At 46.3% G+C, this 22,820-nt stretch overlaps 2 protein-coding genes across 2 annotated transcripts in view; one reads left to right on the top strand and one right to left on the bottom strand.

Annotated features, from left to right (window-relative positions):
* The window catches only part of LOC145395438 (uncharacterized), a 79,272-nt gene that overhangs the window by 35,806 nt on the left and 20,646 nt on the right, over nt 1-22,820 (top strand). Inside the window, exon 3 of the mRNA XM_080269042.1 lies at nt 766-876. Within this exon, the coding sequence (XP_080125168.1) occupies nt 766-875 (110 nt within the window). The 3' untranslated portion in view covers nt 876. The remainder of the gene's footprint in view (nt 1-765; nt 877-22,820) is intronic.
* On the bottom strand, nt 1,570-1,932 carry LOC145395532 (protein FAM200A-like). The gene has a single exon (XM_080269139.1). It carries the CDS (start codon nt 1,930-1,932, stop codon nt 1,570-1,572), a length of 363 nt encoding a protein of 120 aa, XP_080125265.1.

The raw sequence follows: 22,820 nt of genomic DNA on the forward strand, positions 1-22,820 counted from the left end.
ACAGCGGGCACATCGCACACGTCTAGCAGAAAACTCTCATCCCTCCTCTGTCCAACTCTCTAATGCAAGAGTTAACCGTTACTCCCAGTCCTTAACACATGCAACAGGTCAACTCAGGAACCGCGCTCCTCTGTCTGTATTTCCTACTGCTCATGATCTCCTGTCTTCTAAACACGGTGTGTCCAGCCATCTCGAAGTGAACGGATCTTGTATTTGGCTCTGTTATCTTGTTTTTGTTTTATCTTGGAGGGAACAATCTTCAGGCTTCTGGCCTTTGGTTCCTTCTTTCCTGTATAAAATAATCTATCTATCTGTAACATGCAATGTGTTATGTATCTTCCAGACGGTCTATCTTTCTGTCTGTCAGATTATCTCTCTGTCTGTCTATCTGTAACCTGGAATGTGTTGTTTATTTCCTAGACTGTCTATCTCTATCTATCTATCAGTCAATTTATCTGTTTATCTGTCTATTTATCTGTCCATCTATGTTATTTATTTATCTCTCTGTCTGTCTACCAGTCTGTTTATCTATCTATCAGTCTGTTTATCTATCTATCTATCTATCTATTTGTAACCTGGAGGGTGTTGTGTATTTTCTGGACGGTCTGTCTTTATTAGTTTATCGGTCCTTATATATTCATCCGCCTATTTCTTTATCTATCTATCTATTTATCTATCTATCTGTCTATCTATTTATTTATCAGTTTCTCTATCTCTCTATCTATCTATCTATCTGTAACCTGTAGTGTGTTGTGCATCTTCCAGTGGGCCCAATACCAGGGAATCGTCCCACCTGCCGTGGCAACGCCGTGTGGAAGGAAGGTAAAAAGATCTGCCGCTGCAAGAACGAACGCAGTGTGTGTACAAGGTGTTAGTGTAAGTTGTGCATTTGTTTTGTTCTAAATATTACACCGGCAACCTTTCAGTCCTTCAGTTTTTATACACACACACACACACACACACACACACACACACATATATATATATATATATATATATATATATATATATATATATATATATATAAAATGGTGCCTTGGTAATCACCCATGATTGGTAACACATCTACAGTAATGCGCGATAACGAACAATAAATTCTGAAACCTGGTGTTTCAGTATGCAGAGTCCAACAAACTTTTCAGAATATGGTGTGAGTTGCATAACTGTTTGGCTAAAACAGAGCTTCCCTAACTTTTCCTGGTCATTATCCACATTTGCCAGAATCTCTGATGACCCCCCCCCCCCTTTAGGTTCAATCATTTTCTTTACACTTAATAATTATAATTAAACTAAAACAAAATTCGCAGCAGTGATTTTATTAGTGATTAAGTGTAGCCTACTCAAAGAAAGCAGCCATAAATGTATTATGTGTATTACTACCAAAAATAATTCATTACTCAAAATTCTTTAAAAATATTTCAGTAACAATAGATCTCTATTATTCAGTTCCAAATAATTAATTACTCATAATTCATTCACTCAACAGCTCAATTTCAAAACACAAATACTCCCACTGCAACACTGTTATGAAGTCTGCGTCAGCACCATCTCTACAGTGGCTGGCACACCTCAGTGTGATTTATGCATCTGTTTTCTTGCTGCTGACTCTGCTATTAGTGGGACTGTTGCTGACAAAGCACATCTTAGATCACACTCAATCTGGTGCTTGTTTCCAGTCTTAGACTTTATTGTCAGAAGGGAAGACAAGCTTGACTTGCACAGACATGTAGCAGTAAATGGGAGCAGTACACAAAGAGCGTTGTTACCAAGTCCAGGATAAATGGGATTCATTATCACCCAGAACTCACTTAGACTTAGGAAGTTGACTTTATCTTTTGCCGAGGAGTTCTGTTGGAGTTCCAAAAACTCTTCCTGTAGCTCTGTAGGGACGTCATCTACATGGCGTCTGAATGTGTCCCTTGTCATAGCCATGGTAAGTAGATTGATATTTACACATGGGATGTATCACTGGAACTCGTCAATGGGACAGTTAAGGTGCTGTGTAATCCCTGCCTTGAGCACGTGGTTGATGACATCTCTTACGACTTCAGAAAGACGGTGAAACTGGGCTGCATTTCCGTCTTTCATCCTTCTCCTCCAGAGCTGCGGTTATGAAATGAATGCATTTATAATGTTTGCTTCCTGGATGATGTTACTCTGACCACCCTGCAGTTTCCGGTTGAGTTCATTAGGAGCTTTGAACATATCTGCTAAGTATGCCAAATGAGCCTGAAATTGTGGCATGTTGATCTTGGTGAGTAACTCAACTCTATTATGATTGCCCAAGAAAGTCTTCACATCTTCGCTAAGATCATAATACTGGACGAGCATGTTGCCTTTTGACAGTCATCAGACTTGTGCGTGGAACCACAGGGCTTGGTGTTCAGCATCCACGCTTTCACACAGGTCTTGGTAAAGTTGTGTATTCAGGGCTTTGATGAAGTTGAATGTGTTGATGATGGTCTTTAAGTGGGCACTTGGGGCTGCTGGTAATATATTGGAATCAGGAGCTTCTCTGTGAATCATGCAGTGGATCCCAATCACTGCAAAATTCTTAAGTTTAAGTGCTAGGAATCTAGATAGAGACCCCAACATTGCTGGGGTTCCATCTGTACACACCCCGATTAAATCCTACCGTTGAAGTCCTTTATCAACGAAAGTTGAAATAAGTTCCATCACATCTTCTCCTTTTGTTGTCGTGGCCAATGGACGACAAAAAGAAAGTCCTCTTTGATGTCTTGATCATCATTATATCAGGCAAAAGTGAGAAGCTGGGAATGATTTGTTATAACAGTGGTCTCATCAAATTGAATGGCAAATTGCTTTGATAACTTTATCTTGTCAAACACTTGATCTTTAATGTTGTCAGCCATATCATCTGCCCGTGACTTAACAGTGTTATTAGACAACGGGATTTGCTTCATTTGTTAACACTGGGGACAAGTTTTGCACTATCAAGTATACATGGTTTTATCAGGGTTTCTCCCATTATATGGGCCTTCTTATTCTTGGCTATATGCAGAGCAACTGCATATGATGCATGCGTGGTAGCCTTTGAGGTCTACTGGATGAATCCACTGTTATCCAGTCTCAGTCCCTTCAAACTATCAGATTTCTGCTTAAGAAATAGTCGATACTTTTCAGCTAACCCTGGGTGAAGCTTTTCAAGATACTGCTTTAGCTGAAACGTTTTCATGGAATCTTTTGCTTGTACTCTATAGCATATGACGCACTGAGGAAATTCTGTGTCGTCCTTGTCAGTGTAGGAAAATCCATATTGAATGTAATCTTCCTGGTGGCATCTCTTCTTATTTCTTGGCATGATGATGTATGACCAGTTCACTACCTATCAAGTAGCAATACCCTTGTAAAGATCAAGAGGAGATACTCATCAAGAAATTAATCGTAACGTACAGTCGCGATCCAAAGAAAGTATCCAGGCCTCGTCGATGCTGGGAACAGGAAAGCAAGAATGGTGTGTTTGGACAAAGCTCCAAACCCCCTCCCCTCCCCTCTTCCTCCCTCTCCTCCTCCCCCAAGCACCACCACGACCTTTGATCGAGACGTTGTTCACTCCTTTACTTCGCTGTTCTAAGCAGCTCACGTTGCTCATGACATGTGGGTTCCAAATTACCTAAAAACATTTGACGAAATTCTGATTGCACAGTAATGGAACAAAAAACGTGATGCAAAAAAGGATGAACGTTATATTGGTTTTAGATATAAATTACTGAAGTATTTTCCATAACCTGTGCTGGGAACGCTACTAATAAAAGTAGTGGCGCTTCCATCACCGTTACTAGCTCGATAAAGTAGTGGCGTTACTGGTTTCGCTACTTGATACGAAATGTAGCGGCGCTCCCGCTACTTTGGATAAGAAAAACACGAAGGAAAGGTTAACAAAAATCTGTGATATAGCAATACACTATATACTGTTTTGATAATATTAATCAGTCTGAGTGGTTATGTTGTGTACCAGTAATGTCAGTATATACTTATACTGACAATAAAAAAAAAAAAAATCATATACATGTCGGTGTCATTGAAGCTTAGAGCCGAAGGTACAGGAAAAAGCTATTTACTGTATAATGTAACAAATGTTTCGTTTACACTGTTACCTAGTATAGGCTACCTACTGAAAGTAACATACGTAAATAAAAGGGAAAAAATGTGGCCTACCATTGATACATATTATACAGATTTATTATACTTTTAATGATACTTGTTTAAGATATGTAAGAAAACAAAAGAAAATGAACAGGGGTTTTCTTTCAAAGGCTATTTATACAAAAGCAATGTTTTTTTTTTTCCATTACTTTAAAATAAAAGTAACATACTGTTACGAAATAATAAGGTAGTAAGAATTAGTCTGCAAGAGAGAGTGAGGGAGAGAGCGGGAGTTAGAGACGGGGATAGTTAGATGTGTGTGTGTGTGTGTGTGTGTGTGTGTGTGTGTGTGTGTGTGTGTGTGTGTGTGTTAGCATTGCCTACATTTAGCTGACATCCTTATTTATCTTTAGGCCTACTTAATTGAAATGATCGATAATTTACTAGAAAATTCCTGTCTAATTATTGCACATTACTAATAAAATTAATAATATATATATAGTTAATAAATTACTGACGTAATGTAGAACAAACATCATTAATTGACAGAACTGACGAATGCATTATTTTTTGTCACTGATAAATACAACCAAACCGTCGGCATAACTGTGTGTACGCACCGACTCTATTCGTCGCGTGAGTGGCGAGGAGCGCGGTAACGCGTGAGTACGACCAAAAAGTAGCGGCGCTCTCAGTTCCGCTACTGGCAAAAAAAAGGAATGACGTTACCAACATCGCTATTAAAATAGTAGCGGCGTTATGTAGCGCCGCTACTAATAGCGGCGCTATTCCCAGCTTTGCCCATAACATTCAAGCTCTCCTGTAATTGTGTGTGGCAGAGAATAGTGTTGTTGGACAGAAGTCATCTTCAGCGAGATGGACAGGCGACAGAAAAACTGACGGAAAGACAGACATAGCTATGCCTTAGAGAGATTCTTCAATATTTAAATTTTTTTGTATATATCACCGGACACATATGGTAAGCCAAGCTGATTATAAACTAAAATGCCGGCTGTGGCAACTCACGTAGCCACCACACCCCCAGGAGGAGGACACGGAGGGCTAGACGGCACGTGGAACGCGCCCGGGCAATATGGACATAAGTTCACCCAAATCGCGCGCCCCTATTCCCCGGAACTCGCGTGCTGCCAACACCTTAGTCAAAGTGCACTACCTTCTGGGCAAGCTGACCACCGACAAGATCGGAGTGGAATTGGCCTAACAGTTCCAAGCAGCATCCCAGTGACGGCCGGTAGTTGCGCATTACCTGAGACGGCCTGTGGCTGCTCAGAGAAAAAGGAGATGGCCTGTAGCCGCTCTGAATTAAGGGCCACGGCCTGTAGCCAGGCACCAGCGATGGCCTGTAACTGCACCCAAAAAAAGGCCACGTCCTGTAGCCAGGCACCAGCGATGGCCTGTAACTGCACCCAAAAAAAGGCCACGGCCTGTAGCCAGGCTGCCAATTAGGAGACAGCCTGTAGCCGCTCCACCCTGTGCTGCTAACACCTCCTACAGAGGCCAGCAACAGCCTGTACCCGCCCTGGGGAGAGACCGGTATGTCTCCTATCCTTCTGTAGTTGCCTTGGAGGGCACGACACCGGCGGCAGCCTGTATCCACTCCTCTCCTGCACGTCACCCTCCTTCTGGGACTTCAATGATGGCCTGTGGGGAGATGGTGGCTGAATCAGTAGAGAGGTGGCTTGCAGTCCTGATGGACCCAGGTTCGAATCCCGGCTGGGGCAGGGAACAGTTTAAGGATTTGAATTTCATAACAGCAGACTTTCCTGATCTACCAGATGACCCGCCGACATGTCATAAAAATACCCCCGCTAATACCAATACACCAGTCCTGTATGAGACAGCCCTAGCACGTATTCAATATGGATGGTGGATGTTAGCGCCGAAGTGGTGACATGTGGAGGTGTAGGAGGACTACTGGGCCTTGGGATAGGCTACTGCCCCCAAGATATAGGTCTTCAGCTGAGGCCTTTGCCCGGAGTTGGAGACAAAAAAAAAAAAAAAAAAAAAAAAAAACTTTGCCTGTGTTCCTGTCAGGGAGTTGGGTCCCGCGATGGCCTGTAGCTGCCCTCCACCTGTTGCCCAAGGGAACCCAGTGACGGCCTTTAGCCGCGCTAGAGAAAGACGCCAAAGTTCCTCACCCCCTGTGACTCCACAACAAAAAGGTGAGCTATGCTCAGTCCTGCCCTTCGGCAGGAGCACAGACCACCCTCCTGTCCACCCAGACTGAGGCAACCTCCAGGAGGAGGACCACTGCCCCGAGGACTGGTGGAGAGGCCCCGTGCTGTCCCTGGGGTTATTCTCCCTCCATCCAGAGGAAGAGGGCGCCCACCTGACGGATGGCCTCTGGCAGGGAACGCCGCTGATGGCGGCACCTCCAGCAGCCGACCGCAGCCGACGCACCCCCAAGGACATCCCCTGGACCCCCGGGCGGGCCCTCTCCCCTCCCCAATGAAGGTAACACCCATCCTCCATCCAGCGCCTGAGCGAGCGCCTCCAATGCCTCTTTGGCCCCAGTCCCGAGGATCAGACCCCAGTCCCCAGCCCTGACAGTAAGGGGCCCTTCGCCACACACAGCCTGAGCCCCAGCCAAGAGATGACGCCCCTGAGAGTGGTCCCATAGCTGCGGGACAAAGGGACTCCCAAAGGAGCCTACCCCAGGCCGAGAGTTGTGAGCCCTGGACCTCCCTTTCCCCCCTGTGAAACACAGTGGACCTAAAGACAGTGAAATATCAGTGAACAATGAGGCCTGCACTCAAGGCACGAGGGTGAGTGTAACATAATAACAGAGAACATCGAGGTCAAGAATGAACATAAACTAGTGAATGTAAAAGAACCGGCGCCTCAGGAAATCAAGCTGTAAGTGTACAGTGAGGTCAAGTAAGAACATAAAATAGTAAGTGTAAAAGAACAGGCACCTCAATGATATCAAGCAGCAAATATACAGACAGTGACACCTCACCCCCTGTAACGGCGACTGTAACATAGTGTCAAGATCTACTCCCCTTCCTTGTGCAGGGTCAGTAACACCCGCCCCCCTGTACTCAGTCTAAAAACTTAGTGCCAGAACAGTGTACACCTCACGGAAGTGCCTCCTCACCACAGACAGTGTAATAGTGTCTTTGCTCCTGAACCAGACTTAGACTCCTGTACATCTAGTACCCTGTGCGATACTCTACTCAGTAATACCAGCCTATGTATTGATTTTTGCCTATGAGATTTTGCAAGATTGTCTACCTGTTCTACAGGAGCTGAATTTGTCAATATACGTGTAAGGTTGTTGCCCTGTGTTTTTATGCCGTGGCCCTCTCTTGTTTGTCTAAGCTCCGGTCTAGAAAGGGAACCCAGCTGCACTCTAGGCGTTCTAGGGACGGGAAGCCGCCCCTTAAACACCTAGCATAACACTGGTGGACAGCGGTGGTCCTTCACCCGGACATATACAGAGAGGACCAACGGGGAAATCAATAAAAATGGCAATGAAAGCACACATTCCATGGCCCTAATTCGACCCAGAACAGTACAACATCCACACATATCTAGCGATAATCAAGCCATTGTTGGATATCGGATTTGAAGATGACAGGCAGATAATTTCTGTTACATTGCCACTAGTGGGCAAAGCCACTGCCAACATTGCACCAAAAGTCGTCCCTGGACTCACATGGGCAAACTTTACAAAACTGATAATCCAAGCCATCACACCCCCGTTGGGAAGGGTAGTAGCACTATCCCAATTGGATAGCCTAGCATACGACGGCAACCTGGATGACACTCCGATCCAGGCCAGGCGACTCATCACCGCTGCTTACCCAGAAGCAGATGATGAAACCCGGGAACAACACATATTCAACACTCTCTTCAGAGTCCTCCCCAGCATGGTCAAAGAACATTTCACTATTCACGACCCAGCGGGGGACCTCGACCGAGACATGCAGCTGATATGACGACTGTTAACCTACTTCACCCCTCAACAAATTAATGTGATTAGTAAATTCCCCACAAATAAACCCACACCACACAACAAACCTCAACCACCACTACACCAGACCAGCCCAGCACCTGCACCCAGTCCGCCCAGGGCCCACCCCACAAGCAAGCGCCCCAGTCACAAAGAAAACCAAAACCTCATCTCGATTAACCCCTGGGAGTTCTCTGCATGCAGTCACCAATGCCCACTGCACAACATCCGTGAACAGGTCAAAGCTGGCCAACGCAAGATGTCTGCTTTAGAAAACGAGGGCCCTGAGAATGAACCCGCACCCATGAGAGAAACTGACCCCGGGGAAATGGAACTGGAGGAAGAAGAAATCCAACAGCAGCTGGATTTTTAGGACTGCCCCTGCACCTCCCCACAGTGGTGGGGGCCACCTTTCTCAGATACTGCCCCCCAGTCTATGACAAGATGAGGCTGAATAGGGCTTCTGGTCGACACAGGACTGGCCAGATCATGTCTATACAGCCATTTCTACTCCCGTCTTAAGTCAGCTTTTGGCCCACTTTTCCCTACATCAACTTATCTTATAGATGCAGGGGATGGTCCCCTACTCATCTGTGGGGAAACCCTGGCCCTATGCACCAACACCCACCAGCAAGCATCAACACAACACAAGTTCCTAGTTTTCAACTCTTCTTGTCGTAATTATGATGGATACTTGGGACTGGACCTGCTGCAGAAGTTACAAGCCACCATCGATTGCCACAAGCGGCAGCTCCACTTCCAGAGACCCCCGATGCCTCCCCCCCTCCCCGACCCCCCAAGGGCAGTGTGCACTTGCATGGCCGCCCCCCCTTCCCCCACCATCTCCCCTTAGCACCCCCCACTCATCCCCTTCCCCATCTCCCCCCCATCCAACCCTGCCCCCCTACCTTCCCCGCTACCACCATAATGATTCCCCCTCGACACGAAGCATGGCTTCCACTGAACAGGCCCACAGGAACATCTATCCTATTCTCCCCCGACCTGCCGCCTGGAACACTCTCGGCCTGCCTCTTGCCCCCCACCTTTCCCTCCCCCACACATTGTGGCAGTTTGGATTGCAAACATCACCACGACCTCCCGCACGCTACCTAAGGGATTTGTAGTGGGAGAAATGGAAGAGGCTGAGCCATGCACCACCATCCCCTTTTCCTCCCCTGCCCCCCTGCCCCCCATCCCCGATCACCTATCCTCCCACCAATCGGACACCCTGTGCCATCTCCTGGACTTTCAGGACCTCTTCACATCAGGCCCGTTGAGCATCAGCCATATCACCTACCTGACACATGAAATACACACTACAGAACCGTCGATCTGCCAGCCCTCCCAGCGGAAGAACCTGAAACAATGAGCTGAGGAAGACCAGCAGGTCCAGTAAATGCTCGATGCCAGCATTGTTTCCCCCTTCACAAGCCCCTGATCCTCCTCCGTCACTCTCGTTAAGGAGAAAGACAGCACCATGCATTTCTGGTGGACTACCGCCACCTCAACGATGTGATTATCAAGGATAACACTCCTCTCCCTGGGATCGACGACTCCCCCAACTCCCTATATGGCGCCTCTTGGTTCTCCACCCTCGACCTCCAGTCAGGGTATTGGCAGGTCCCCATACACCTCGAGGACAGAGAAAAAACTGCCTTCTCCACCAGTAACGGGAAGCATTATGAGTTCATTGTCCTGCCATTCAGACTCTGAAACGCTCCTGCTACCTTCTCCCGACTAATGGAGTCTGTCCTCGGCGGCCTCACCCGGGAATTTTGTCTGGCATACCTGAAGGACGTGGTTGTCTTTAGCAAAACATGAGCCGATCACCTCCAGTGCCTCAGGAAAGTATTTCACTGATTCTGCCAGGCCGGTCTCAAACTCCAGCCTTCTCAGTGCGTCCTGGCTGCTAAAACTGTTTTTTTCCTGGGGCACATCATCTCCCAAAAAGGAATATCCCCTGACCCAGACAAACTCTACGTCATCGTGAGTATTCCCCTACCATGAGAGTCCATGAAGTCTGAGGCTTCCTGGGGCTCACTTCATACTACCGACGCTTTGTCAGAGGGTTTGCCAACATCGCTAAGCCCCTCCACGACCTGACCCAGAAGGGAGAGCCCTTTATCTGGACTGAGGAGCGATGAGCTGCTTTTCAAGAACTGAAGACCAAACTCCTAACAGCCCCGATCATCGTCCCCGACTACTCCCTACCCTTCCGATTATATACCAACGTTTCCCTAGTAGCAATCAGCGCCGTCCTCACCTGAATCCAGGAGGGGCGAGGACACATCATCACATGCACCAGTTGCATCCTTAACCAGGCCGAGTGAAACTATGCTGCAACCAAGCAGGAATGCTTCGGTATTATCTGGGCCCTCAAACACTTCCAGGCCTATCTATCAGGGACAAATGTGACGATCATCACGGACCATCAATCACTCCAATGGCTCCAGCAGTCGGACACCCACAACACACAGCTAATTAGGTGGCGAGAAACCCTGGAGGAATTTAACTATGAAATATCCTACTGCCATGGCAAACTCTACACCAATGCTGATGCCCTATCCTGGCTCCCTATCCACGCCATTCAACATGACACGGAACTCCTACAACAGTGGCAGGACAAAAACAGACCCTCCTGGATCCCCTCCCACTTATTCAACAAACTCTACTGCCAGGGCGATCATCTCTTCACCCTGTCTGGGCACAACACCCTCGACCCCGACACGATGAAACACCTCCACTCCGACAACGGCATTCACCTGGGCATGAAGAAACTCCTCTAGGTATTTAACGACACATATTGGACTCCCAATCCCTCCAACCTTGCCAAGAAAATCATCCAATCCTGCCGAGCTTGTGCACTAGGCAAGGACACCACCCACACGGGCAAACCTTCAGGACGCCTCGCCACCCATAAGCCCTGGCAGCTGCTCTCAGTAGACGTTGTAGGACCCCTGCCATCCAGATCCGGATATCGCTATATCATCACCTTTGTGGACATTTATTCGAAATTCATCATTGCCTGCCTAGGCAAAGACCATCATGCCATAGCTGTAGCCGATGCCCTGATCCAGCATGTCTTCCCCTACTTTGGAATTCCCCAAGCCCTACATTCCAACAACTCTCCAGAATTCACTGGCAATATCTGGCGGGAACTCTCAAATTTATCTGGGTATCACGTCTCCCACTTCTCACCCTACTGGCCTCAGGGAAATGCCGTTTGTGAATGCAGCCACCGATCCATCGTGAACCAAATCCGTACATGGATCGAGGAAACTAAAATTGAAGACTGGCCAGCACATATAAAAATTGTTCATAGGGGGATAAACTCCTGTCCACAGGAGGACGGTATATCATCCCACGAGTGTGTGTTCGGGGAAGTGCCCCCTTCTCCTACCCCTATGACAACACCTACAGCCGCCTGCCACACCATCCACATCTGACCCTTTCCACCACCTCAAGAGGCGACTCCACCACCTACAGAATTACCTGGACCTCCAGCCAGACACCGCCCCCAATCCTTACAAGCCGGGCGATACAGTGATGATAGCTAAACTCCCCATGCCACATAAACTCTCTCCCTGTTTCATGGGCCTATACACCATCACCCACATCCCTAACCCATATCAAGTAACCGTGGATTACAACACTCCCCGCATCCTTAGATTCGCCACGTGCTCCCCTTCCACTCCACCGCCTTCTGAACCTCTACCCCACGCCTGCCCCGCCCCTCCCCATCTCCTGCCCCCTTCCCCGTTCCTCCCCCTGTCTCATACAACTGCTACATCTCACCCTCACCCTCTCTCGCCACTTCCCCCACCCCCTCACCCCTGACCCCGCTATCTGCCAGGCCGCATACCACCTCACAGCTAGACTCACCCACGCCGCCAATTCCCGACCCACCCCCCACCCCACTGCCACCACCACCCTCCCCTCCCACACTCAACGCCATATCACCCACCACCCAGCCACCACCACCCGGAACCAAAATGCCCACACACACCAATAAACTGACCCCTTCAACCACTAGCACAACCTCCCCCTTCCCCTCCAACATCACCCACAGGAGACCACCCCAAACACCTCCACCCCAACCAACTCTCCCCAGTCCTACACCACATGCCCCCAGTGCACCCGGGCGTTGCACGCCTACCTCACCACCCACACCCACCCTCAAACTAACCATCACCCGCTCTGTCTGCCTCTCACGCCCTCCTGCAAGATACACCATCATCCCCACACCACCAGCCTCACATCCACCTCAAGACCACACCCCTCACTCCACTCACATCCCCAACATGACCACTATTACACTCATGCTACCTCAAACCCAAATCACCCCATCCCTTGCCCCGAGGGAATACAATGGCGCTTTACCCCAGCATAAAACCACCACCACTGCATCAGTATCCAGCATTCAGCTCGATCCCCTGCAGAAGGCAACATCTCACATCATGAGACTACGATGCACCACCTGGGCACTGACCCTCAGCAGGAAGCATTGTGTCTGAGGACCTCATCACCTCCTATAACTCCTTCTCACAGCCCCAGAGCCCTCCACACTTTTCTGACTTTTGACCCACATCTCAACGGAAATCAAGCCACCTCAAACTGGACTGCCCTACTGCAACATCTAACACCGGCCCTCACCACCAGTACCGCAGAGACCTACTACCTGCAGTCAGGGGGTCGTGACTTTTTCCCCGACGACAGTGGGGGAGGTGGTGACTGAATCGGTAGAGAGGCGGCCTGCAGTCCTGATGGACCCAGGTTCGAATCCCGGCTGGAGCAGGGAACAGTTTAAGGATTTGAATTTCATAAAAGCAGACTTTCCTGATCTACCAGATAACCCGCCGACATGTCATAAAAGTACCCCCGCTAATACCAATACATCAGTCCTGTATGAGACAGCCCTAGCATGTATTCAATATGGACGGTGGGTGTTAGCGCCGAAGTGGTGACATGTAGAGAGGTGTATGGTATGCAGGAGGACTACTGGGCCTTGAGAGCAGGCTGTGAAGCCTATGCCCAGAAGTCGGACACATTAAAAAAAAAAAAAAAAAAAAAAAAGCCGGCTGTGGCAACTCAGGTCGTCACCACACCCTCAGGAGGAGGACACAGAGGGCTAGACAGTGCGCTGAATGCACCCAGGCAATATGGACATAAGTTCACCCGGGCCACGTGCCCCTATCCCCCGGAACTCACCCCCCGCCACCACCATAGTCAAAGTACATTAATTTCCGGGCAAGCTGACCACCAACAGGATCGGGGTGGAACTGGCCTAACAGTTCCCAGCAGCAACCCAGTGATGGCCGGTAGCACGCATTACCTGAGATGGCCTGTAGCCACCCTGAATTAAGGGCCACGGCCTGTAGCTGCACCCAAAAAAGGCCACAGCCTGTAGCCAGGCCGCCAATTAGGAGATGGCCTGTAGCCGTTCTGCCCTGTACTGCTAACACCCCCTACAGAGACCAGCGACGGCCTGTAGCCATGCTGGGGAGAGACTGGTACATCTCCTCTCCTTCTGTAGTTGCCTCAGAGAGCACGACACCGGCGATGGCCTGTAGCCACACCAGTAGGGAGGAGACGGCCTGTAGCTGCTCCTCTTCTGTCCATCACCCTCCTTGCAGGACCTTGGCGACAGCCTGTAGCTGCGCTGACAGGCAGGTGACAGCCTGTGGCCACACTTTGCCTGTGTTCCTGTCAGGGAGTCGGGTCCCAGTGATGGCCTGTAACCCCCCTCCGCCTGTTGCTCAAGGGAACCTAGCGATGGCCTGTACCAGAACTGGGGAGAGATGCCAAAGTCCCTCACCCCCTGTGACTCCACAATGAAAGGGTGAACTGTGCTCAGTCCTGCTCTCCGGCAGGAGCACAGATTACCCTCCTGTCCACCCAGACCGAGGCAACCAACAGGAGGAGAACCACTGCCCTGAGGACTGGTTGTATGGCCCTGTGCCGTCCCTGGGGTTGTTCTCCATCCGTCCGGAGGAAGAGAGCACCCACCTGATGGACTCAGGTAGGGGATGCCGCCACAGCCCAGACCTGACAGCGGAACCTCCAGCAGAAGACTGCAGCCGATGTGTCCCCAAGGACGTCCCCCAGACCCCTGGGCGGGCCCTCTCCCCACCCCGATAAAGGCGATGACCGTCCTTCACCCGGTGCCTGAGCAAGTACCTCCAACGCCTCTTTGACCCCAGTCCCGACGGCCAGACCCCAGTCCCCAGCCCCGACAGTAGGGGGCCTTTTGCCACACACAGCCCGAGCCCCAGCCAAGAGACGACGCCCCTGAGAGTGGTCCCGTGGCCGCGGGACAAAGGGACTCCCAAAGGGCCTCCGCCTACCCCAGGCCGAGAGTTGTGAGCCCTGGACCTCCCCTTCCCCCCTGTGAAACACAGTGGACCTAAAGACAGTGAAATATCAGTGAACAGTGAGGCCGGCACTCAAGGCACGAAGGTGAGTGTAACATAATAACAGAGAACAGCGAGGTCAAGAAAGAACATAAACTAGTGAGTGTAAAAGAACCGGCGCCTCAGGAAATCAAGCTGTAAGTGTACAGTGAGGTCAAGTAAGAGCATAAAATAGTAAGTGTAAAAGAACAGGCACCTCAGTGATATCAAGCAGCGAATATACAGACAGTGACACCTCATCCCCTGTAACGGCGACTGTAACATAGTGTCAAGATCTACTCCCCTTCCTTGTGCAGAGTCAGTAACACCCGCCCCCCTGTACTCAGCCTAAAAACTTAGTGCCAGAACAGTGTACACCTCACGGAAGTGCCTCGTCACCACTGACAGTGTAATAATGCCTTTGCCCTCCTGAACCAGACTTAGACTCCTGTACATCTAGTATCCTGTGTGATACTCTACCCAATAATACCAGCCTATGTATTGATTTTTGCCTATGAGATTGTGTAAGATTGTCTACCTGTTCCGCAGGAGTTGAATTTCTCAATATATGTGTAAGGTTGTTGCCCTGTTTTTTTTATGCCATGGCCCTCTCTTCTTTGTCTAAGCTCCGGTCTATAAAGGGAACCCAGCTGCACTCTAGGCGTTCTAGGGACGGGAAGCTGTCCCTTAAACACCTTGCATAACATAAACCATTCCAGCAAGGAAAAAGAAACACACAGACAGACACACGCCAATTGAGATTCAGGATGATTGCTATTTTACTCTTGCTAAAGACGAACGATTACATACATTTTCGGAAAAAAATACGCTTCCTCTATAAGACAGACAGGCAGACAGACAATGACTGTGGATGATCAATTCACGCTGACTTATTTTGTTCTTTGTTCCACCTGATGATATGATAACAGAGCCTTGTAGACGTACAGGATGACGTGAGAGGCACATGAGACACCGGACGGAAGGAAAGAGTTGCAATTATCAGATCACATCGATTGTCATTCCGCTTCAGCTAAAGGTAGACGATTTTAGTCATCTTAAGTGAGAATAAGCCCTTTCCGTAGAGGAAAACGTGAAGGTTAATCATGTAGAATAAAGAGAACGAAAGTGAGGCATGCAGTTTGCGAATTATCGATTCACAGTAACTGGAATGATCAGTTCATATTAACTGGTACTGTATTATTGTTGTCGCCAGAAAATTGTGTTTAGCTTCAGTGGAAATACGACTATCCCGGAGAGGAAGACGCCAAACATATGCAGGTATACACACTGACAGACAGACGCTCTCTAAATCATCTATTCCTTAAGTATACCGTTACTTTATTCCTGCTACTTTATTCCTGCAACTTTATTCCTGCAACTTTATTCCTGCTACTTTATTCTTGCCACTTTATTCCTGCTACTTTATTCCTGCCACTTTATTCCTGCAACTTTATTCCTGCAACTATATTCCTGCTACTTTATTCCTGCTACTTTATTCCTGCTACTTTATTCCTGATACACTTTTCGTTGATCAAAGGAGAAAGAAACACGGATGTGGGAATTAATGTGTATTGACGTTTCGCCTTATGGCTTCCTCAGAATAAATTGGTGAATATACATTTCCTGTATGTATAGCAGAAGGCAGTTGGGGTGTGAGGGGGAAGAGGTATTGGCTGGGGGCGGTAGGGGGGGCAGGTAGGGTAAAGATGGTAAGGTCCAGGGGAAAGGGATTACAGATCACGGCACAAGGACGGAGAGAAACAAGGGACAGGTGAAATGGGAAATGCTTATGGGAAGTGAAGGAATGCTGGGTAAGGAAATAGCTGTCACAAGGGGAAAGGGATTGCCATCCCAGCACAGGTGTGTGTGTGTGTGTGTGTGTGTGTGTGTGTGTGTGTGTGTGTACGTGGACAAGTGTTGCATATGTGGGCAAGAAGCTGGGTGAAGAGAGGGGTTGGGGATGGATAGGAAGGAAGGAGGGGTGATGTTTTGAGTTTAGGGGGGGTGGTGTGGGGAAGCTATCCTATTGACAATATATTTGGCCACAGAATCCGATAGGTGATAAGATCCGCTGTTCTGTTCAGTGATACTGGAACATATCATAACAGCTGCCTCCAGACATTTGCGTCTTTTGAAGTCTGCTTCCTTGTACAAAATTTTTGCATTTTCCCATTTCATTACGTGACCTGTATTAAATCTGTGAGCTACATATGCGTTGTTGGTGTTGTACCGGCTCATTGCATTCCCGTGTTCTTTTATTCTCTCTTCCAAATCATATCCTGTTTCACCTATGTAGACCTTATCACGTACTGCACATGGAATGGAGTAAACACCTCTCTCGCCTGTGTTGCTGGTTCGTTCCTTGTGTCTGACCAGATCGCCCACTGTCTGAGATGTCTTAAAAGCTACCTCAGTTCCTGAGTGTTTTAAAAACCGAGCAATGCTGTTGCTCGTATTGCTATTGGGCAGGATTACACGTGTCACATCACTGGATTTCTCAGCCGTTGCCCGTTTCCTGATAGCCCTGGCCTGTTTTCTGGCACTGGATAACATGTGTTTTGTATACTTCAGTTTAGAAAATGTGCTATCTATGTACTGCAGTTCCTCTTTCAAATGATCCTCACTGCAAATCCTCAAGGCTCTGAGGTAGAACCCAATAATTACACTTATCTTTATCCTAACGTTATGGCTAGAATAATAGTGAATAAGGTTATCCCTATTTGTGCTTTCCTATACACTTTAAATGCCAACTTATTGTCGGTCCTAATGACCAGAGTATCCAGGAAGGGCAAGCAACTGTCAGTTTCTTCTTCAAGGGAATACTGAATTGACGTTTCCACTTCTTTGAGTCTGTCCCGCAGATTGTCTATGTCGAAACGTCTGGTGCAATGGCCAAGAAGTCAACATACCGCAGCCACGTGAGGGTGTTCGGGATGAACCGTTTGTAGGGACCAGACTCGAGCGATTCCATGAAGAGGTTAGCTAACATAGCACTTAGGAGTGACCCCATAGCCATTCCAAAACTTTGCTTGTCGATGGGATCCTGAAACTTAAAGTAATTAAGGTTTATGCACATTTCGACCAATTTTAGGAAATTGTTTTTCTTTACGGGAAGGTCAATTTCATTATCTATCTATCTATCTATCTATCCATTGCCATATTTATTGCATAAACCTTAATTACTTTAAATTTCATGATACCTTCTACAAGCAAAGTTTTGGAATGGCTATGGGGTCACTCCTAAGTGCTATGTTAGCTAACCTCTTCATGGAATCGCTCGAGTCTGGTCCCTACAAACGGTTCATCCCGAACACCCTCACGTGGCTGCGGTATGTTGACTTCTTGGCCATTGCACCAGACGTTTCGACATAGACAATCTGCGGGACAGACTCAAAGAAGTGGAAACGTCAATTCAGTATTCCCTTGAAGAAGAAACTGACAGTTGCTTGCCCTTCCTGGATACTCTGGTCATTAGGACCGACAATAAGTTGGCATTTAAAGTGTATAGGAAAGCACAAATAGGGATAACCTTATTCACTATTATTCTAGCCATAACGTTAGGATAAAGATAAGTGTAATTATTGGGTTCTACCTCAGAGCCTTGAGGATTTGCAGTGAGGATCATTTGAAAGAGGAACTGCAGTACATAGATAGCACATTTTCTAAACTGAAGTATACAAAACACATGTTATCCAGTGCCAGAAAACAGGCCAGGGCTATCAGGAAACGGGCAACGGCTGAGAAATCCAGTGATGTGACACGTGTAATCCTGCCCAATAACAATACGAGCAACAGCATTGCTCGGTTTTTAAAACACTCAGGAACTGAGGTAGCTTTTAAGACATCTCAGACAGTGGGCGATCTGGTCAGACACAAGGAACGAACCAGCAACACAGGCGAGAGAGGTGTTTACTCCATTCCATGTGCAGTACGTGATAAGGTCTACATAGGTGAAACAGGACATGATTTGGAAGAGAGAATAAAAGAACACGGGAATGCAATGAGCCGGTACAACACCAACAACGCATATGTAGCTCACAGATTTAATACAGGTCACGTAATGAAATGGGAAAATGCAAAAATTTTGTACAAGGAAGCAGACTTCAAAAGACGCAAATGTCTGGAGGCAGCTGTTATGGTATGTTCCAGTATCACTGAACAGAACAGCGGATCTTATCACCTATCGGATTCTGTGGCCAAATATATTGTCAATAGGATAGCTTCCCCACACCACCCCCCCTAAACTCAAAACATCACCCCTCCTTCCTTCCTATCCATCCCCAACCCCTCTCTTCACCCAGCTTCTTGCCCACATATGCAACACTTGTCCACGTACACACACACACACACACACACACACACACACCTGTGCTGGGATCGGCAATCCCTTTCCCCTTGTGACAGCTATTTCCTTACCCAACATTCCTTCCCTCTCCCTAAGGACTTCCAACTTCACTTGTCCCTTGTTTCTCTCCGTCCAATCCCCTGGGCCTCACCTTCCTTACCCTACCTGCCCACCCTACCACCCCGAGCCAATACCTCACCCCCGTCACACCCCCACTGCCCTGTGCTATACATACAGGAAATGTGGTGTTTATTCAGCAATTGCATTCTGAGGAAGCCATGAGGCGAAACGTCAATACACACAAATTCCCACATCGGTGTTTCTTTCCCCTCCTTTATTCCTGCTACTTTATTCCTGCCACTTTATTCCTGCTACTTTATTCCTGCCACTTTATTCCTGCCACTTTATTCCTGCAACTGGCTGACAGTTTGAGTCAGCTTAGGGTAGAACGAGCCTCACCCGTAACATATATTCTTTGGCTACTTACTGAATTACATTATTTACACCCACACCCTCCGAGATAGATCGGATTCTATGTTTTAAGTGGTGTGTGTGTGTGTGTGTGTGTGTGTGTGTTATATCAGGACTATGTCAAGCTCGTAATGATCCGTTTTCCTTCCTTATTTCATCGTGTGTGTGTGTGTGTGTGTGTGTGTGAGAGAGAGAGAGAGAGAGAGAGAGAGAGAGAGAGAGAGAGAGAGAGAGACCTTTGACCTTTCAGGAAGAGTCCCTTCCTGTCCGCTGAACAGAAAGCAAGCCGAGAAAATGAAGAGAGAGAGAGAGAATGTTAAATACTACGCCAAAGCTCCCAATGGTGTGCTTCTGAAAAGCCCAGTATTCCAGTAGATGGCACCACCATTTGGACAAACACATTCCCCGCGCTGTTTAAAAAGCATATATTTCTTTCTTAAATATCTACACTGTTGTGTAAAACTGTGAATCATAGTCATGTCATATACCGTAATATAAATAATACAAACAGAACACGTATATATAACGTAGCGTGAATTGTTTATATTTATCATAAACGGTAATTAAAATATCACTGACGGCATGTGATGGCAACCCGCCATTTCAGTGGTCCTGTATTATTTAACTTCTGCTACGTACTGTCTTGTGGTGCGCATGCGTGAAGGGAGTGAGCAAAATGTTCAGTCCCAATATTTACTCAACATTAAATTTCTGCCCACATAGACACTGAATGAGTCAAGATACCCACTAGGCGTAATTTACAGTCTGAACACACTATGTATTAAGAACCAAACTTGCACTAAATGTCACCTACCGGAATACTAGCTTTGAAAGGACCCCATCACGCCCTCTACCTGAAGGGGTTAATGAGGGTCGTCTCTTAACTGGGCTAACAAGGTCCAACAGCGGTCATTACACCTGATACACACCCTTAATTAACCCACCTTCATTAAAATGGACTGGCAATTACAGGTAATATATCTTGCGGTAATTAGCGGTCAGTATGCAATTTTCTTAAAGGTAATTAAAGAGCAAGTTTATATATACAGGATAGTCCGTATTTACCGCTTCATTAGAGGTAAATATATCAAGACGTAATGAGCAATCAGCATGCAATTTGATACATGTAAATGAGGAAGTTAGAAGGGTCATTACGAGCCTGACTCATGTTAACACACACACACACACACACACACACACACACACACACACATGTATAATGAAATATGGAAGGAAGACGGATCATTACTACCATGACTCACTCCTGTTAAACACACACACACACACACACACACACACACACACACACGTATGATGAAATAACGAAGGAAGACGGATCATTACCAGCATGACTCACTCCTGTTAACACACACACACACACACACACAATAAAATATGGAAGGAAGACGAATCATTATACCATGAGTCCATGACTCACTCCTGTTAAAACACACACACACACACACACACACACACACACTCACGATGAAATAAGGAAGGAAGACAGATCATTACGAGCTTGACATACTCCTGTTAAAACATCCACCCACACCCACCCACCCACACACACACAGGTGAATGAAGCTGTGCAAAGCTACAAAAATGATGTAGAAACCACGTATGCTGAAATGGTGAAAGTAAAGAAAGACTTAGAAACAAGGGTGGAGGAAAAAAGCATTAAAAAGGAAGTGAAAAGAATAATCCAAAACAATCCAAAGTTAGTCAGAGATTCAGTAGATATCAACAAATCTATAGTAATCACTGGTATAGAAGAGGAAGAAATTAAAAACAAGATCACTAGAGACAAAAAGGAGATGGCAAATGTAATGAGCTTACTGAAAGAAGTATCAGAGGAAATCTGTAGTATATAGAGGAACACAAAAGGTTAGGAAAATACGAGAAAAGCAAGACAAGACCTCTAAAGGTGACTTTCCAGAGTGTAAACACTGTGGAAAAGATACTAAAAAAATGCAAAGAATCTTATGGAAAAAGAGGAGTTCAAAAACGTATGAATAAAAAGATGCCTAACACAAGAGGAACTGGAATTACTGAAAGAGAAAAGGGAGGAAGCAAAAACAAAAAATGAGGGAAGATCAGAAGAGGAGAAGAAGAATTTTTTTTTACAAAGTAATAGGATTGCAGGTAGGAAAGTGGTACACAAACAGGATGGAATAAAAAGGAGGAAGTTAGTAGAACCATGTCATAACAAGTATGTAAACAAGATGATAAAGTTGATGTACTCAAATGTGGATGGAATGGTATCTAAATTACTAGAGATGAATGATTATGTCAGAGAAAATGAACCACAAATAATATGCCTAACTGAGACAAAATTAACACCAAGGATATCCGATGACATACTAAACTTAGAGGAATACAATATATGGAGAAGAGACAGAAATTTAAAAAAAGGAGGAGGAATTATAATATTAACTAAGAAAAATCTAAAAGTCAAGGAAATAAACCTAGATATACCATCACAAGTAGAACTGATTGCAGTAGAGATGGACACATCTGAAGGTAAAGTAATTGTAGCCAATTTGTACATGCCACCCAGATCAAACACATGGGAAAGAGACGAATATGAGAACCTGGCAGAGAGTACAATTCAGAGTATAAGATCCTTGCTACATAAAATGGAAGAGAAATCGGAAAGAATTATACTAACTGGGGACTTCAATACAAATATAAATTGGAATACTCTAGATATAAATAGCCACGAAAGCTGTTGGGACCAAAAGCTCCTGGATCTCGTACAAGAGTTTTTCTTAACGCAACATGTGAGGGAAACCACCAGAAAAAGAGGACTTGATGTACCTTCAGTGCTAGATCTCATATTTACTAGGCAAGAAAATGACATTGACAGTTTAATATATCACCCTCCACTCGGCAAAAGCGATCATGTAGTACTAAATTATAACTTCAGGATAGCATATGACATAGTAAACAGCAATGACAGTTACAAAAAGAGCCTAAACTATAAAAAGGGAAATTATCAAGACCTAAAGAAGTATTTCTTAGAAGTTGATTGGGAAAATGAGCTTAGAGGACAAGATTTAAATGCTGTATATAAAAAAAATTGTGAATTTTATGAAATAGGAGTCCAGAAGTGCATCCCACAGCACAAAGAAGCAGATAAGAAAATACAGAAATGGTTCAATACAGAATGTAAAAAATCAAAAGAAAGAAGAGATTTGTTGTGGAATAGATACAGAAGACACAATAGTGAAAGGGCGTATAATAATTACAAACAGGCAAGAAACGACTATACAAGAATAAGGAGGGAAGCCCAAAAACAGTTTGAGGAGGATATAATAAATAAAAGTAGTGATCAACCAAAGCTGTTTTACAGCTATATCAGAAGCAAAACCAAAGTAAAAGATATAATACAATCCATTACGGACGAGGGAATCACTTATACACAAGAGAAAGATATTTGTGAAGCACTAAATAAGAATTTCCAATTAGTTTTTACAGAAGAAAAAAATTTTGAGAGGGACTATGTGGAACACGCATGTCCACACATACTACC

Source organism: Coenobita brevimanus, chromosome 31 (assembly GCF_032717465.1).
Source record: "Coenobita brevimanus isolate Jiangsu-jjx chromosome 31, ASM3271746v2, whole genome shotgun sequence".
NCBI lineage: Eukaryota > Metazoa > Arthropoda > Malacostraca > Decapoda > Coenobitidae > Coenobita > Coenobita brevimanus.